Here is a 19677-nt window from a genome sequence, read left to right on the forward strand (position 1 = left end):
AGTTTGAAAGAGGAAGTTTAGCTGCTATTACGTTGCACTCGCTGCTCGTTCTTTTCGCAGTTTTTTTTTTACTGAGGCATCAGTGGCGTATTACCGCTTCAATTGAGCAAGTGAAGATTCTATCATAGCCTATCCACCTCCGTCAAGGCCTCTGACATCGCAAGGCCTTCGTGGATGAAGAGAACTGCCAGAGTAACATCATTGATTATACAAAATATCTGCTTCCTTTAATTTTTATTATAAGTAGATTGATTCAATAAGACAGATGAGCTCGTTTTACGACAGAAAAGACCCTAGTGAGTTAGGGCTGGAAGAGGAACTGAGTCAAGTAAACTGCCAAGATGAGTTGGAGTTTGATTACCTGTTTGAATATGAACCACCTTGCAACAACTTTCCCGGGGAAGATCAAGGTTTGTCCAATGGCTTGTCAAGTCTCCCGCGCGCTTTTCACATTTTAGATGCTTATATTACTTTTCAACGTAAACACGTTAAATGCAGTGGCGTCATTGAAAACAAATAAACAGCGATGTGATTTTGACAGAATGCTATTTTCCTTCCACTTATAGTTCTAGTAAACATTACTAAAAGGAAATAGATTTTTTTTCTCACAAAAATTATACAATTGATCCTGCATTTGCTCTGCATGTCTGTATACATTGTATAATCATGGCTAGCTTGTTTCAACACACTTTCTAACTGGAAAACATAATCTGTCATTTGTTTTATGTGCACGCTTTAATGTTTACAAATATTCTAACAGTCACAAGGGGCCCCATTTGATGATGTGAATAGTTTCCACACCTAAACCTTTTGTTTTCAATGATTGTTAATCAAACTGATCAAAAGGATTGAATAAAAATGATTGACAACATTATTATTTGAAATGGTTGTTTGTTGAATTCAAAGAACATATAATTTCTGTTTAATGTGGCTCTCATGTGTATTGCAAACATGGATCCAAAGTTTTGTAAGATGTGTGATTTCGGAGAAAACGTAATATCTTCAGTAATTTTACAGACAATGGACAGTCCGTTTATAAATAATATATTTTCTTCTGATCATTTCTCTTCATTGTTCCCTATCTACCTTTCAGCAGATGAGCCAAATCTCTCCTCACTGAGAGTCCTCAGTGCTGCATCTCATCTGGCATACCCCCTGGAGGAGACTTCCCCCTACGACATCAAGTGCAGCGAGCACAACCCAGAGAGCCTTTCTGGTTATGAACACCTGGAGGCTAAAAACTACCTGGACCACACCAGGCCTGGGGGTATCGCTCTGAGCCCCAGGATTGAGATCACTCCATCACGTGAGCTCTACAGCCATGGACGAGACTCCCTACAGAACCACCCTCTGAACATCAGTCCCCGGCCCACTCTGACCGTCCCTGGCCACGACAGCCTGGTATACCGAGAGCCCCAGTGCCTGAGCCCAGCCAGCAGCAACTCCTCCACCAGCTGGCACTCGGAGAGCTATTCCCCCTGGGCCTCCCCTTGCGTGTCCCCAAGTAGTGGCCAGACCGGGGCCGGAGACCTCTGCCCCCGCTTCCAGAACATCCACACCGGCTCCCCCCGCACATCCCCAGGCACTTCCCCCCGTACTGAGGAGGGCTGCCTCGGCCCCCGTTCGCCCTCCCCATCCATTAGGCCAGGATCCCGCTCCACCTCGCCACAGGGCAAGCGCACTTACGACATGTACAGGAATCCCAGCCTGGTCACTGGGATCCGTTCCCGCAGTCCCTCCCCACACGGGGGCCACGGGGAGCACTCCCAACAGAACGCAAGTGCCCATTACGGGACCCCCAACAGTATGGCTGAGGCCATGAACGGCTACGGCACTGTCCAGCCTGGTCTGGTCCCCACCAAGGTAGTGAAGACGGCCAACCAGGCGTACGCCCTCTACCCAGAGAACCACAGGGAGGTCAACTACCTGGTGTCCTGTGAGCAAGACGTTAAGAGTAAAACTGGGGCGGAGTCCTTCTTTGTGATCCCTCCCATCTGGACCAAGCAGCTGGTCCCCAACCTTTGCAGGTGAATGGTGTAGGAAGCCTGTACTGTATAGATAAAGGGTGCAGTGGAATACTTTCTGCCTAACCAGGGACACACCCATATTATGAATAAGATTTAGTGTCTATTACATTGTATCAGTTATATGACTACATTAGGAGCCACGCTTTAGGAAGCCTAATCACAGACAATTAACCCTTTTTTCCATATCTTATTTCCTGTAGCATCCCATTTTCTTCTCTGCCCCCTCTGGAATGGCCTGTCCCCAGCCATACAGACAAGTACGAGCTCCATGTTGACGTGCAGCCCAAGCCTCATCACCGAGCCCACTATGAGACAGAGGGGAGCAGGGGAGCGGTCAAAGCCCCCACTGGAGGTCATCCTGTCGTCCAGGTACGCCGCTGGCTCTGTATCACTCTTAGAAAAGGAGGTGCTTTTGGGAACCTTTTTTGGTTCCATGTAGAACGTTTTCAACAAATGAAGAACCATCAAGAACCCTTTAGGAACCATTTGGTGAAAGGAATCTACAGTACGTTGCAGCAAAAAGTTAAAACACAAACCAAAGAGGGACAGGCGAAGAACCGTTTATGGTTCTAGGTAGCCCATTTTAATGTAGGACACTCTGAATAGGAAGGCCTGTTGCGTGTAATGATATTTCCTAGTCATCATTACAGCATGTGGTACTACTGCCCTAGGGCCTGGCTTATGAAAATGACTACTGTGTGTTACCGTGTACGCTCTGTCATCCTTTACCTCATCTTTTCTCTCTCCCTCTATCTCTCACTCCTCTTTTATTCCTAGCAGCCTGCCACACTCACTGAAATTAGTTATATCTTGCACTGATGTCTTATACATGGCAGCTAATGTATCCTCACCCTAACTCCCATACTTACTACAGTAAAACCTTCCTAGACTATAATTTATTGAATTTTCTATGAACAATATACATTGAGTATACCAAACATTAGGAATGACCCTTTTGCCCTCAGAAGAGCCTCAATTCGTCTTAGCATGGGCTTTATAAGGTGTCAAGCGGTCCACAGAGATGCTGACCCATGTTGACTCCACTGCTTCCCACCGTTGTGTCAAGTTGGCTGGATGTCCTTTGGGTGGTGGACCATTCTTGATACACACAGGAAACTGTTGAGAGTGAAAAACCCAGCAGCATTACAGTTCTTTAAACACTCAAACTGGTGTGCCTGGCACCTACTACCAAACCCCATTCAAAGGCACTTAAATCTTTTGTCTTGCCCATTCACCCTCTGAATGGCACCCATACACAATCCATGTCTCAATTGTCTCAAGGCTTACAAATCCTTGATTACCCTGGCCCCTCACTTTCATCTACACACCTTACCCCTTTACACACTGGTCTCATGACAGTTGTCTCAGGAGACAGGAGTTGTGAACTTTTAGTCAGGCATACTCATATGAAAAACAGAAATGTAAGCTGAACTTAAAGCGCAACTGAAGGCAATAACTTATCTGAGAGAAAATGGCCTTTGTGGCATCGATATTGTTCAGAAGCATTTATTCTAGTATCAAATTTACTACAAAGTGTAAATATGAACATTTTGGTCATAAAGTGACATGAATACGTGGTGTTGAACAAAGGTAGCTGAGTCTGACACAGTGAGTAAAATAGTCTACTGCTGCAAATACTAAACAGGCCATTTGAGAAGCCGGTTGCCATGGTTGCAGTGAGTGAGTCAGAATGAGGGGGACTGGGAAAAGTAAAGTGAAGAGTTCAGTCTGGGACTGGGAGGGAGTTTGGACGTGCCTAGCCAGCCACATGATTGGATGACACCAGGCACAACTCACTGACCATGAGAGACAGAAAATAGAAAGTGAGAAATGCTTCATTTCCACTCGGCCAGGTTCTGACAGTCAACAACCACAAGGAAGCTTTCATTACGTTGCCGTGGAAACGTTAAAATATGAACTAAAAATTATAGGCCCTGCTTAAAATATACAGACGACTGTCAACATGTGGAAATGTCTTCTATTAAAGAGCATCTGAACGCACTGATTCCACATCTATTTCTCTGTTGCTCACTAAGAAAACAAGATTTTTGTCTTGGGGTGTAGTTAGGTGGCAGTTACTGATGTTTGTCCCCCATGAGACACCATAGGAACAAAGCCAGTATCACTTCCTCAAAATAGTCAGAATGAATTTAAGAGAACTCAATAAATCTGTCATTAATTGAGACGTTTTTGTAGAGAAGGTTTAGTCGCACAATTTTACATCTAGCACAGGTGTCTGATGCAGTATTTATCAAGTTAAATGTGAGATATGTTGACTTAGGTACAGTGCATTTGGAAAATTATTCAGACCTCTCGACTTTTTCCACATTTTGTTACGTTACCCCCTTATTCCAAAATCACTCTGCACACAATACCCCATAATGACAAAGCAAAAACTGTTTTTTGAAATGTTTGCAAATGTATTAAAATAAATATATTTACATAAGTATTCAGACCCTTTACTCACTACTTTGTTGAAGCACCTTTGGCAGCATTACAGCCTTGAGTCTTCTTGGGTATGGTGCTACATGCTTGGCACACCTGTATTTGGGGAGCTCCTATTCTTCTCTACAGATCCTCTCAAGCTATGTCGGGTTGGATGGAGAGCGTTGCTGCACAGCTATTTTTAGGTCTCTCCAGGCATGTTCGATCGGGTTCAAGTCCGGGCTCTGGCTGGGTCACTCAAGGACATTCAGAGACTTGTCCTGAAGCCAATACTGCGCTGTCTTGGCTGTGCTTAGGGTCGTTGTCCTGTTGGAAGGTGAACCGTCGCCCCAGTCTGAAGTCGCGAGCGCTCTGGAGCAGGTTTTCATCTAGGATCTCTGTACTTTTCTCCGTTAATCTTTCCATCGATCCTGACTAGTCTCCCAGTCCCTGGCACTGAAAAACATCCCCACAGCATGATGCTGCCACCACCATGCTTCACCGTAGGGATGGTGCCAGGTTTCCTCCAGACGTGACACTTGGCATTCAGGCCAAATAGTTCAATCCTGGTTTCATCAGACCAGAGAACCTTGTTTCTCAAGGTATGTCAGTCCTTTAGGTTCCTTTTGTCAAACTCCAAGCGGGCTGTTCTTTTTACCGAGGAGTGGCTTCCATCTGACCACTACCATAAAGGCCTGATTGGTGGAGTGCTGCAGAGATGGTTTTCCTTCTGGAAGGTTCTCCCATCTCCACAGAGGAACTCTGGAGCTCTGTCAGAGTGACCATCGGGTTCTTGGTCACCTCCCTGACCAAGACCCTTCTCCCCCAATTGCTCTGTTTGGCCGGGCAGCCAGTTATAGGAAGAGTCTTGGTGGATCCAAACTTCTTTCATTTAAGAATTATGGAGGTCACAATGTTCTTGGATGTTTTTGTACCCTGCCCCAGATCTGTGCCTCAACACAATCCTGTCTTGGAGCTCTACGGACAATTCCATCAACCTCATGGCTTGCTTTTTGCTCTGACATGCATTGTCATCTGTAGCACCTTATATAGACAGGTGTGTGCCTTTCCCAATCATGTCCAATCAATTGAATTTACTACAGGTGGACTCCAATCAAGTTATAGAAACATTAAGGATGATCAATGGAAACAGGATGCACCTGAGCTCAATTTTGAGTCTCATAGCAAAGGGTCTGAACACTTATGTAAATGTATTTGCAAAAATGTACAAACATTTCTAAAAACCTGTCTTCGATTTGTCATTATGGGGTATTGTTTGTAGATTGATGAGGGAAAAAAAAGATTTAATCCATTTAAGAATAAATCTGTTAACAAAGTCTGATCCGCTGCGCTGCTGGGCAGTCTGTCACACTGTCTGTGTATTCTGCAGTTGGATTGGATAGAGTGCAATCGCTGCAGATGTGTATCCCGTGTTAGTGGGCAAGTGAGCATTGTTGAAATCAATACCAAACTCTCAAGTCATGACAAACTAATTTACAAAACTCAGTTTTGAACGAGACTGACTTTATGACCAAAATTATCCTATTTACACTTTGTAGTCAATTTTGACACTAGAATAACCGTTTCTGAACAATATCGATACCACATAGGCTGTTTTCTCTCAGGGAAGTTGTTTCTTGCCAGTTGTACTTTAAGTTCAGCTTACATTGAACATGTAAAGAAGTGCTGCTAACTCTATACAAGCCTGCCACACATACTGTACGATACATTTATTAAACATAATAATGAGTGTGAGTTTTTGTCACAACCCGGCTCGTGGGAAGTGACACAGAGCTCTTATATGACCAGGACACAAATAATAATAATATAATAATCAATAATTGTTCTCTTTATTTAGCCATCTTACATGTAGAACCTTATTTGTTCATCAGAAATTGTGAATAACTCTCCACAGGTTAATGAGGGTGGGCTTGAATGGATGCACATAACTCTGCAATGTTGGTTGTATTGGAGAGAGTCTGTCTTAAATAATTTTCCATACACAGTCTGTGCCTGTATTTAGTTTTCATGCTATTGAGGACCGGGAATCCACTCTCACATAGGTACGTTGCTGCAAAGGGCATCAGTGTCTTAATAGCGTGATTTGCCAAGGCAAGAAACTCTGAGCGCAGCCCTATCCAGAAATCTGGCAGTGGCTTCTGATTAAATAACATTGTCACAGAACCGCTTGTTGCAATTTGGATGAGGCTCTCTTGTTCAGATATCGGTAAGTGGACTGGAGGCAGGGCATGAAAGGGATAACGAATCCAGTTGTTTGTGTCATCCGTTTCGGGAAACTACCTGCATAATTACTCACCCAGCTCACTCAGGTGCTTCGCTATATCACGTTTGACATTGTCCGTAAGCTTGAGTTCATTTGCACACAAATCATAGAATGATGGAAAGACCTGAGTGTTGTCCTTGTTAATACAGACAGAAAAGAGCTCCAACTTCTTAATCATAGCCTCAATTTTGTCCTGCACATTGAATATAATTGCAGAGAGTCCCTGTAATCCCAGATTCAGATCATTCAGGCGAGAAAAACTTGTCATCATGCAAGCGGTCAGACAAGGGAAAATTATGGTCAGTAAAGAACCTTGAGACATGGATTGTGTATTTACTTATTTATAGGGGACAGTGCACATTAATCAAGATCAATATTACAATAAGGCAAAATTCATGTAAATGTGCCGGGGTTAGCCAAAAGCAAATTTTCACTGTAGTTCCAGGGCAGCTAAGGACAATTACAAGGCCACAATACACATACTCACTAAAACAATACAAAATACAAATACATTACATCCAATAATATATAATTATTTGTGTGCCATTCAGAGGGTGAATGGGAAAGACAAAAGATTTAAGTGCCTTTGAATGAGGTATGGTAGTAGGTGCACCAGTTTTAGTGCGTCAAGAGCTGCAACACTGCTAGTTTTTTCATACTCAATAGTTTCCGACACCTTGTAGAGTCCATGCCACGATGAATTGAGGTTGTTCTGAGGGCAAAAGAGGGTGCAACTTAATATTAGGAATGTTTTGTACACTCAGTGTATATACACACACACACACACACATACACACATACATACACACAGATGAAGATTAGTGGAGAGACCAGCAACTACCTTGGAAGGAAGCATGCAAAAACCACAAAGCGTGAACTTGCAACTAAAAGTATCTGTCTAAAAAGTCATGAGCTTGACACTGTGTTTGTGCGTGTGTGTGTGTGTGTGTGTGTGTGTGTGTGTGTGTGTGTGTTTGTGTGTGACAGAGACATAAGGGGGTTTAGTGGTGTGAGTTAAAAGAGAAGTACGTAAAGTGTAGACGTCTGAGGTTGCAAGCAGACTTTATTTAGCTCAATATTGTCGACAACTAGGCCTACAACTTATTTGCAATTTTATGTAATGACTTTGATAAACATTTATGATTAGGAGTTTTACATCATGTTATAAACATGTATTTTCTATGTGGCCACCTCCAATTCACCAGACCTCTCCACTGTATAGAAACTTGAGAAGTACTGGAATTAACGTAGACCTTGCCTTCTTTCTTTTGTCTTGAAAGTGTCCGTGGAACATTGGCTCACAGGGTAAAGCTAAGGCTTTGGCAGTCTAATTTTCTCATAATCGAACAAGTATTCCAGTGAATCATAGTTATTCCTACGTAGCTCTTTTGGATTCCATTTACTTTAGGACAAACAGAAACCATCCTCCGACAGGGCCGTCCAACTTTTTAAAATATTTTAAAGTTCAAGCTCATTTACTATTAGCTATACAATTAGCCGTTACACATGAATCCTTAAGAGTTTATTAACGCACCCATGCGTAAATCTAAGTAAGATAATAAAAAAATCCCCATTACAATCCGTCAGATTAAGCTAGAGATATCATCCGCCTATGTCGGCCTTCCGCATTTGCGGTGGAAGGTGGCAGAACTACAACGGTGTTTGTCAGACCATGACAAAAAGAAAATCGGTCTTCTCACGAAAACGTTTGTAGTGTCCGAATGGTTATCACCACTCTATGGAAAGGGGAGACTCTCACAACATGATGGTGTTCTCTGTTTTGCTCTACAACCCCCATCAGTGTCACGGGACTTGTCTGAATATAACCCAAACAAACTAATGGAAGTATGTTTAACCCCTTATTTTTGTGGCAACAAAAATAAGTGGTTAAATATGTTTCCAAAAAAAGCACAAATATTTACTGAGCTTTCTTATATCTTCTAGATATAGGACAAACACTTCAAAACCATATTCCTTATGATACATTTTTTTGACTGTATTTTTGCCATTTGTGGATGTGTTATTAAATGCTATTCTATGGACTATTGTAGCAAAGGCCAAATTCTATATTTGATCAAATAACATTTACATTACCTCAGCACTGGGATTAAAAACTCTAATTTAATACATACTGGGGGATCTGTTAGCAGAAAAAGTATTTAGTTAACAAAAGGTAAAGAAATAAGTTTGATATGTATAACCATTAAAACAATGTTTTTTAATCAATTTTCCTGCAATTCAACACATTTTGCCATGCCAATATCAAATCAAATTTTATTTGTCACATGCACTGAATACAACAAGTGTAGACCTTACCGTCAATGTAAATAGTCCGGTGGCGATTTTATTAATTGTTCAGCAGTCTTATGGCTTGGGGGTAGAAGCTGTTGAGGAGCCTTTTGGTCCTAGACTTGGTGCTCCGGCACCGCTTGCCGTGCGGTAGCAGAGAAAACAGTCTATAACTTGGGTGACTGGAATCTCCTCTGACACCGCCTATTATATAGGTTCTGGATGGCAGGAAGCTTGGCCCCAGTGATGTACTGGGCCGTACACACTACCCTCTATAGCACCTTACGTTCAGTTGCCATACCAGGCAGTTGCCATACCAGGCGGTGATGCAACCGGTCAGGATGCTCTCGAAGGTGCAGCTGTAGAACCTTTTGAGGATCTGAGGACCCATGCCAAATCTTTTCAGTCTCCTGAGGGGGAAAATGTTTAATTGTGCCCTCTTCATGACTGTCTTGGTGTGTTTGGAAAATGATAGTTCGTTGGTGATGTGGACACCAAGGAACTTGAAACTCTCGACCCACTCCACTACAGCCCCGTCGATGTTAATGGGGGCCTGTTCGGCCCTCCTTTTCCTGTAGTCCACGATCATCTCCTTTGTCTTGCTCACATAATATGATATCTGAGTGAGAGTGACTAACAAAATCAGTGGGGGCCATCGGTAATTCGGCCATGATTACAACAAGTGTAGAAAGCTGGCTAGACTAATTAGACTAATTTACCAATCAAAATGATTTCAACTGACATGGGCTAATTGAGGGACTGTCAGTGAGTGGCATGTAACAAGACGAAAACTGCCTCAACAAAGTTTTGAAATTGCACCTTGTGTATTCTACTATTCTAACTCTCAACAGTAAATTGAGACTTGACTGAATACTAATGTTGAGGACTGGAAATAATAATGTTTCCAGCAGTGTGTGTGTCTACCAGGGTGTAAGCTTTATGTTCAGCCTAAACTGTTATCAGCAAACTGGCAAAAAAATACATCTAGTTATTGGCAAAATAATGAGAAAAAACAATCATTATATAAATTCAACTATGTCATAAAACACTGGGTACCTACCAGGTAGAGTAGAAATGTTATTTAAATTTTAAAATTACCCATTATAAAAAGTGTGAACATCTTGACTTTGTTTTATTAATGTTTTATTGGAGTTTCCTCTGGTGTTTCTTCCAGTTGCATGGCTACAGGGGTAAGGAGCCCCTAGGCCTTCAGATCTTCATCGGGACTGCAGACGACAGGATCCTGAAGCCTCACGCCTTCTACCAGGTCCACCGCATCACGGGCAAGACGGTCACCACCACCAGCTACGAGAAGATTATCAACTCCACCAAAGTTCTGGAGATCCCTCTGGAGCCCAAGAACAACATGAAAGCGATGTGAGAGTAGCTAGAGTAGTGACACATGCCGAACACCACCCATACAGAGCAGTGTCTTTTGCAGAACTGGGTTCAAATAGTATTTGTTTTCTTCTAACCTTTTGGGCATTTTTACTCAGCCTGTCTCCAGTGCCACAAGATGGGCATGATGGATTTGCACAGATAAATGATTCTATTGGTTCCATTGTGCCAGGCAAGCTCAATCAAGGATATGAATTAAAAATAGCATACTAATTGAACACAGGTCTGATGTAATTAGCCATATCGGTTGTAATCATAATGCAACATTTGTGTACCGGTACAGGATTTACAGTAGATCTCATATTGGTGTGTTTCTCACAGAATCGACTGTGCTGGGATCCTGAAGCTCAGGAATGCTGACATTGAGCTAAGGAAGGGCGAGACGGACATCGGACGGAAGAACACTCGTGTGCGTCTGGTGTTCCGTGTCCACATACCCCAACCCAATGGGCAACCCATCTCACTGCAAGTTTCCTCCCATCCAATTGAGTGCTGTAAGTACTATAAATCCAACACGTTTAATTTTTTTATTTCACCTTTATTTAACCACGTAGGCTAGTTGAGAACAAGTTCTCATTTACAACTGCGACATGGCCAAGATAAAGCAGTGCGACACAAACAACAACACAGAGTTACACATGGAATAAACAAGGGTACTGTCATTAACACAATACAAAAAAAAAGAAAGTCTATATACAGTGTGTGCAAATGGCGTGAGGAGGTAAGGCAATAAATAAGCCATAGAGGCGAAGTAATTACATTTTAGCAAATTAACACTGGAGTGATAGATGAGTAGATGATGATGTGCAAGTAGAAATACTGATGTGCAAAACAGCAGAAAGTAAATAAAAACAATATTGGATGAGGTAGGTAGATTGGGTGGGCTATTTACAGATGGGCTATGTACAGCTGCAGTGATCTGTTAGCTGCTCAGATAGCTGATGTTTAAAGTTAGTGAGGGAAATATAAGTCTCCAGCTTCAGCAATTTTTGCAATTCGTTCCAGTCACTGGCAGCAGAGAACTGGAAGGAAAGGCGGCCAAAGGAGGTGTTGGCTTTGGGGATGACCAGTGAGATATACCTGCTGGAGCGCATGCTACGGGTGGGTGTTGTTATCGTGACCAGTGAGCTGAGATAAGGCGGAGCTTTACCTAGAATAGACTTATAGGTGACCTGGAGCCAGTAGGTCTGGCGACGAATAGAGGGCCAGCTGACTAGAGCATAGAGGTCGCAGTGGTGGGTGGTATAAGGGACTTTGGTAACAAAAACGGATGGCGCTGTGATAGACTGCATCCAGTTTTCTGAGTAGAGTATTGGAAGCTATTTTGTAGATGACATCGCCGAAGTTGAGGATCGGTAGGATAGTCCGTTTTACTAGGGTAAGTTTGGCGGCGTGAGTGAAGGAGGCTTTGTTGCGAAATAGAAAGACGATTCTAGATTTGATTTTGGATTGGAGATGTTTAATAAGGAGAGTTTAGTCTAGCCAGACACCTAGGTATTTGTAGTTGTCCACATATTCTAGGTCAGAACCATCCAGAGTGGTGATGCTAGTCGGGCGGGCGGGTGCGGGCAGCGAACAGTTGAAAAGCATGCATTTGGTTTTACTAGCATTTAAGAGCAGTTGGAGGACGCAGAAGGAGTGTTGTATGGCATTGAAGCTCGTTTGGAGGTTAGTTAACACAGTGTCCAGAGAAGGGCCATGTCATTCTATATGTCATAAACCTATGATTTTATTTTATGTATAATTCTGTCTATGCGTTCTATAGCCTTCTATAGGTGTGTCCTAAAGGGTGGTTTAGGTTTAACATGTGCTTGTATGTTGATTTTACACAGTACAGTATATTTCCAGCTATGTTTCTTCTTGCCTGTTTTATTTGGACTGACGTTAACCAGAGGTAACACACATAGTAAGCGGGGCTATATTTAAATGAGCTGGGAGTAGTACTGATGGTCCAGGCACACGGACATACAAAGCCTCTTTTATGATTAGGCTTGACAGCCTTTTTATTTGCACTGACTCTCCTGCACCAGCTCTATGCACACTCAAGGGACTCTACCCACACACTTGCACATACTACACTAACACTCCAACACACACACACACACACACACACACACACACACACACACACACACACACACACACACACACACACTACATATGCTCACGCACACAAAACACACACACGCACACATGTATATTGATGCCACACTCTCACACAATCACACATACACAACACGTTCACACTCGTCACATACGCTGCTGCTACTCTCTTTATTATCTATCCTGAATGCCTTGTCACTTTAACCCTACCTACATGTACATATATGAGAACTTGTTCTCAACTGGCCTACCTGGTTAAATTTAAAAAAATGAGAAAACATTATCTCAATTACCTCATACCCCTGCACATTGACTGGTACTGGTATATAGCCTCATTGCTGTTATTTTGTTGTGTTACTACAAACATTTTTTTTACCCATTTTTCTTACTTTTGAACTCTGCATTGTTGGGAAAGGGCTTGTAAGTAGGCATTTCACATGAATGTCTAAACCTGTTGGGTGGCAGGTAGCATAGCGGTTAAGAGTGTTGGGTGGTTAAGAGCTTTGGGCCATTAACCGAAAGGTTGCTGGTTCGAATTCCTGAGCAGTCAAGGCAGTTAACCCCCCAAAACTGCTCCCTGGGTGCCTTATGATGTTGATTAAGGCAGCCCCCAGCAGCGGTCTGATTCAGAGGGGTTGGGTTAAATGCAGAAAACACATTTTGGTTGAATGCATTCATTTGTTCAACTGACTAGGTATCACCTTTCCCTTCCCTGTTGTATTTGGCGCATGTAACAAATTTGATTTGGTTCTCTCAACCCTTAACACTGTGTGTGTATGTGTATGTTTACGATTATGTAGTGCTGGTATCACCGGACCCCCCCAAAAATCAGGTGCAAAGTTGTTTTTGCACAATCGCACTATAACACCCCCAGCACATCTGTCAAAATGGCCGATAAGTAAGCGAAACTGTCGGTCAGTGATGTGGATGAAGAGACTAGCCTCCAGGTATCATCCTCAGTGTACTCACAGTATAGTAGACTGTCCAAAGGTCACTTCACAAGCCTCAGTGGAGATTGAATTTCAGTAATTAAGGCAGGACAATGACGATAAGCTTGAGGAAGTAACTACACCGTTCATGTGTACTAAATGTTTTTAAATTTAATTGCCACACAAACTACTCTAGAAGTAAACATGAAACAGTTAAAACGAGGGCAACTGCCCTTCTCATTCATTACAAGTGATTAATTTGGTCCCTTTGTAACTCAAGCATGCTACCTGGCATGAATCAACTTCAGACTGCCGACAGTTGATCCAAAGGAATAAGGTCAGTCACTATAGATAGCAAGAGTAGCGCTGAGTCATTTAATGCTGTAACGTAATGGTTCCCCAACACTGGATGCCTCCCTATGGGACCCGAGAGTGACACAGCAGTCTAAGGCACTGCATCTCAGTGCAAGATGCGTCACTAGAATCCCTGGTTCGAATCAAGGCTGTATCACATCTGGCTGTGATTGGGAGTCCCATAGGGCGGTGCACAATTGGCCCAGTGTCGTCCAGATTTGGCCAGGATAGGCCGTCATTGTAAATAAGAATTTGTTCTTAGCTGACTTTCGTAGTTAAATAAATATTACAAAAATAATGACTATATCCAAAATTCCCATTCAAGTTGATGGGTTTATGCACAGGTGACCATATTGAATGTACCCATGAGTGTTCCAGTTGAATTGCCATGGTCTGAGGAGCTTTTCCCATTCTATTAATTATATTTCTATGGCTGCCTCTATTCTATTTCTATGGCTGTCTCTGTGGCCGTAGCTTCCTGATTAAGCTATCAGTCCAGGAAATCTACCGTTCCAGGAGAGAACACACTACAGTAGCCGTTCAGTGTCTACTTCACATACAGGTCACAGGGTTTGTTGAACATATGCCAAAATACGCTCCATTGCGTAATGATGATAGTGTTAGAGAGGTCCATCCTTCATATTCCTTCTTCCTCCTCCCCTCTGCCCCTTTCTGTACTGTAGGTTTCTGCACTCTATCATTTGTTTCCACTGGACTGTGTCCCACTTCCATGATGTGCTCTGTGTGTCCAGGCCTCTAGCGTGTAGCCTCATTTTACATCACAACCTTCATTCATATCCTCCCACTGCACTAAATGTACTGCACTGTACCAAGTCATTGGCCTATATTAATGTTTACACAAATCTTATATTTAGACAAATATTTGAAATACACAATGAGGAAATATGGTTTTGAAATGAGTCGTGACAAGCCTCATTCATTGAAATCTGTCAACAATTACCTTGTGAGTTCAAAGCAAATATCAACCTGAGATCAAACTGACCTACCACAGAGTGTGTAATGTCAAGTCATAATACCATGCTCAGTCTGCTGTTCTGCAGCCCAGCGGCCAGTTCTCTACCCACTACGCCAACATGACCTGTCAGTACCACAGATTGTGTAACGTCATGTTCTCTCTTCCGTCCCACAGCCCAGCGGTCGGCCCATGAGCTACCAATGGTGGAGAAACAAGACATGGATAGCTGCTCTGTCCTGGGAGGTCAGCAGATGATCTTGACGGGACAGAACTTCAGCTCTGACTCCAAAGTCATCTTTATGGAAAAAACCCATGGTGAGTATTCAGCCAACACCTCTGAGGGAGGGAGGAAATGATAATGGCATGGTCCATATGCTGTATGATGTGCTGCCTCATCTATTTCAAATGTTATGGTTATTTTGATCCAGGAAAATGTTTGGCAGTATTCGTCTAACAGCTGCCAGATTCTGTTGCAAAAAACCTTTTGCATTATGTGCCAGAAGGGTTGCAAAAGTATTTACCCTCATAAACCAGCCATGATAATCAGACTTAGAGTTATTACCCATGCTTTTAACACCACAGTCCTTTATTATTACATTACTCTCTTGCAGGTTGGGGTCAATTCCATTTTAATTCCATTCAATTTAGAAAGTAAACCCAATTCCAATTTAACATTTTCCTAATTGAAAAGCATTGAAGAGAATTGGAATTGGAATTTCAGTGTACTTCCTGAATTGACTGGAATTGAAATGGAATTGACCCCATCCCTGCTCTCATTTTGGAATGGCAGAATCACCATTACAACACAGATGGTGTCAGATATTGCTGTATGAATCAATGTGACTGAGTAATAGTGACAAAGGCCAGCGTGCTTTCTCTGTCATTTGAATCCTGACCTTTCCTCCTCACTCACCACTCAGATATTTGCATTCAGATTCCTCCTGATACTAAACAGTGGTGTCTTTTTTCAGATAAGAAGCTTATCACAGCAAGGTTTTGTTGTAGGTTTATTTTAGACTTCACCCAATTATTCAACAAGCTGACAGTATTAGTATCGAGTGCAGATTGTTCATGTGCTTCATTGACAGCTTACAGGATTGTACACTGTACTTAAGAGATGTACTTTTTTTGTCATAGTAAACATAAAAAATAAATGTTTTATTGTCACATACACCAGATAGGTGCAGTGACCTGTGTTCGTTTACAGGGTCAGCCATATACAGTTGAAGTCGAAGGTTTTACGTTTTAGGTTGGAGTCATTAAAACTCTTTTTTCAACCACTCCACAAATGTATTGTTAACAAACTATATTTTTGGCAAGTCGGTTAGGACATCTACTTTGTGCATGACACAAGTCATTTTCCCAACAATTGTTTACAGACAGATTATTTCACTTGTTATTCACTGTATCACAATTCCAGTGGGTCAGAAGTTTACATACACTAAGTTGACTGTGCCTTTAAACAGCTTGGAAAATTCCAGAAAATTATGTCAATGCTTTAGGAGCTTCTGATAGGCTAAATAATGTAATTTGAGTGAATTGAAGGTGTGTCTGTGGATGTATTTCAAAGCCTACCTTCAAACTCAGTGCCTCTTTGCTTGACATCATGGGAAAATCTAAAGAAATCAGCCAAGACCTCAGAAAAACATTGTAAACCTCCACAAGTCTGGTTCATCCTTGGGAGCAATTTCCAAACACCTGAAGGTACCACGTTCATCTGTACAAACAATAGTAATCAAGTATAAACACCATGGGACCACGCAGCCGTCATTCCACTCAGGAAGGAGACGCGTTCTGTCTCCTAGAGATGAACGCACTTTGGTGCGAAAAGTGCAAATTAATCCCAGAACAACAGCAAAGGACCTTGTGAAGATGCCGGAGGAAACCGGTACAAAAGTATCTATATCCACATTAAAACGAGTCCTATATTGACATAATCTAAAAGGCCACTCAGCAAGGAAGAAGCCACTTCTCCAAAACCGCCATAAAAAAGCCAGACTACGGGTTGCAACAAAGATCGTACTTTTTGGAGAAATGTCTTCTGGTCTGATGAAACAAAAATAGAACTGTTTGGCCATAATGACCATTGTTTTGTTTGGAGGAAAAATGGTGGGGCTTTCAAGCCGAAGAACACCTTCCCAACCGTGAAGCACGGGGTGGCAGCATCTTGTTGTGGGGGTGCTTTGCTGCAGGAGGGACTGGTGCACAAAATAGATGGCATCATGAGTGAGGAAAATTATGTGGATATATTGAAACAACATCTCAAGACATCAGTCAGGAAGTTAAAGCTTGGTTACAAATTGGTCTTCCAAATGGACAATCACCCCAAGCATACTTCCAAAGTTGTGGCAAAATGGCTTATGGACAACAAATATTAGGTATTGGAGTGGCCATCACAAAGCACTGACCTCAATCCTATAGAAAATGTGTGGGTAGAACTGAAAAAGCGTGTGCGAGGAAGGAGGCTTACAAACTTGACTCAGTTACACCAGCTCTGTCAGGAGGAATGGGCCAGAATTCATCCAACTTATTGTGGGAAGCTTGTGGAAGGCTACCCGAGACATTTGACCCAAGTTAAACAATGTAAAGGCAACGCTACCAAATACTAATTGAGTGTATGTAAACTTCTGACACACTGGGAATGTGATGAAAGAAATAAAAGCTGAAATAAACATTCTCTCTACTATTATTCTTACATTTTACATTCTTAAAATAAAGTGGTGATCCTAACTGACCTAAAGATGGGAATTTTTACTAGAATTGAATGTCAGGAATTGTGAAAAACTGAGTTTAAATGTATTTGGCTAAGGTGTATGTAAACTTCCGACTTCAACTGTAAATATGCCGCCCCTGGAGCAAATTAGGGTTAAGTGCCTTGCTCAAGGGAACATTGACAGACTTTTCACCTTGTTGGCTCGGGTATTTGAACCAGCAACTCTCGATGGGACGAGTGTGGGTAGCTATGAAATGTGGGATCTCTGTGGGCCGAGTGTGGGGAGCTATGAAATGTGGGATCTCTGTGGGCCGAATGTGGGGAGCTATGAGATGTGGGCTCTCTGTGGACTGCTTTAGCTAAAATGTGGATTTCTTCTCTACACTTTTTTCACTGGGCTTTCTTGCTGCTGGTTTACAACACACTGCAGTAATGTATAGTATTGGAGACAGAAAGAAAAATAAAGAAAAAAATAATATCTACTTAGAAGAGGGATTGGCATTGTGCTGTAGAGGTTCTCCACATGACACAGAGTTCTGGAACAGTAAGCCAATGAAATCCCTTTGAATGGGACACAACTGGCTCTGGCTGGGCCTTCTCTGGCTCTAGGATACACACACAAAGACAGACAGACAGACAGACAGACAGACAGACAGACAGACAGACAGACAGACAGACAGACAGACAGACAGACAGACGTGTGTGCACACACACACAGACAGAAGCCAAGCTGGGCCTGCTCAACTCTTTCTGACTGCCTCCATTCCTAATGACCAGAGATACACAAAAATACTAGAGGTATCCAGTAGTTTTGGTACAAAACACAAAAAATATATAAACACCAAGACAGCAGCAGTCATCACCTGTCGTTACTGTGTACTGAAACGGGGCGAGTAAACCATAAAACAAGAGAAAAAAATAAATAAAGAAATCTTGCCAATATTCATGGATTCCACCTCTGTTCTGCTGACTAATTTCAGTATATGTGCCTTTCATTTGTGGACTGACATGGGGTTTCCCACACAGTTTTAAAATGATATTAGGCCGCTGAATACTGGATTTCTTTCCATTTGAGAAAATAGGTAGGCTGTTAATTTTGAAAAGGTGGTCAATCTAGTTTAAATGTAAAAATGTTGATAACAATGGTTCTTTTTGTTGGTTATTTGTGTGTTTTGGAGAGGAATTAATCTTGAAACATAAGTTGTGTTCTACTAGGGCACCTTTGTTTCATGTCTCAGATAGCCCACAAAAGCCAGCATGGATAGAATGCAAGAATTTACTAATATTTGCCATATTCTAATAATTGTGCCTACCTAATCTTGTGCCTACCTATTACCACGGTCTGTGCCATAGTGTAACTTGCACTCACGTAGGCCGATGATCTGAAACAATTTGATGGTGTAACTTCGAATTCCAATGTGAAGCAATTCAGGCATTCTTCAAGTCAAGACAATCTTTGTGCTGCAAAGAAACATTGTCTTTATTGTTGAATAAATGTTTTTTTCAAGCAGTAGGTATTTAGAATTAAATGTGGAGTGGAGCTTTATAGTTGGTAACATCACATGCCTTGAAAATTACAGTATTTTTCACGTACCTTGAAAATTACAGTATTCAGCAATCATAATTTATTAAAAAAACACACATTTGTCGCGATAAAGAAAGGAAAACAAAAGAAAATTCCACCCCTGTCGAACGGATAAAAATGCATTAGATCTTTAAAACAAAATCTCCTATACAGTGCCTTGCAAAAGTATTCATTCCCCTTGGCGTTTTTCCTATTTTGTTGCATGTCATTTAAATGGATTTTTATTTGAATTTCATGCAATGGACATACACAAAATAGTCCAAATTGGTGAAGTGAAATTTAAAAAATGAATTGTGTCAAAAAAATAATAATGGAAAAGTGGTGCGTGCATATGTATACAGCCCCTTTGCTATGAAGCCCCTACAGCCAATTACCTTCAGAATTCACATAATTAGTTAAATAAAGTCCACCTGTGTGCAATCTAAGTGTCACATGATCTGTCACATGGTCTCAGGATACATGTATATACAGTTGAAGTTGTGAGTTTACATACACCTTAGCCAAACACATTTAAACTCAGTTTTTCACAATTCCTGACATTTAATCCTAGTAAAAATTCCCTGTCTTAGGTCAGTTTGATTTGATTTGATTTTGA

At 41.9% G+C, this 19677-nt stretch overlaps 1 protein-coding gene across 4 annotated transcripts in view; it reads left to right on the top strand.

Annotated features, from left to right (window-relative positions):
• The window catches only part of LOC139416758 (nuclear factor of activated T-cells, cytoplasmic 2-like), a 45138-nt gene continuing 25461 nt past the window's right edge, over positions 1-19677 (top strand). The window contains exons 1-6 of one of the 4 annotated variants that reach the window (XM_071165804.1): positions 1-410; positions 1094-2027; positions 2228-2396; positions 10199-10401; positions 10744-10916; positions 14959-15099. In XM_071165804.1, the coding sequence (XP_071021905.1) occupies positions 266-410; positions 1094-2027; positions 2228-2396; positions 10199-10401; positions 10744-10916; positions 14959-15099 (1765 nt within the window). In that variant the 5' untranslated portion in view covers positions 1-265. The remainder of the gene's footprint in view (positions 411-1093; positions 2028-2227; positions 2397-10198; positions 10402-10743; positions 10917-14958; positions 15100-19677) is intronic. The other 3 variants (XM_071165805.1, XM_071165802.1, XM_071165803.1) reach the window with 3 other exon arrangements.

Source organism: Oncorhynchus clarkii, chromosome 9, assembly GCF_045791955.1.
Source record: "Oncorhynchus clarkii lewisi isolate Uvic-CL-2024 chromosome 9, UVic_Ocla_1.0, whole genome shotgun sequence".
NCBI classification, from domain to species: Eukaryota; Metazoa; Chordata; class Actinopteri; order Salmoniformes; family Salmonidae; genus Oncorhynchus; species Oncorhynchus clarkii.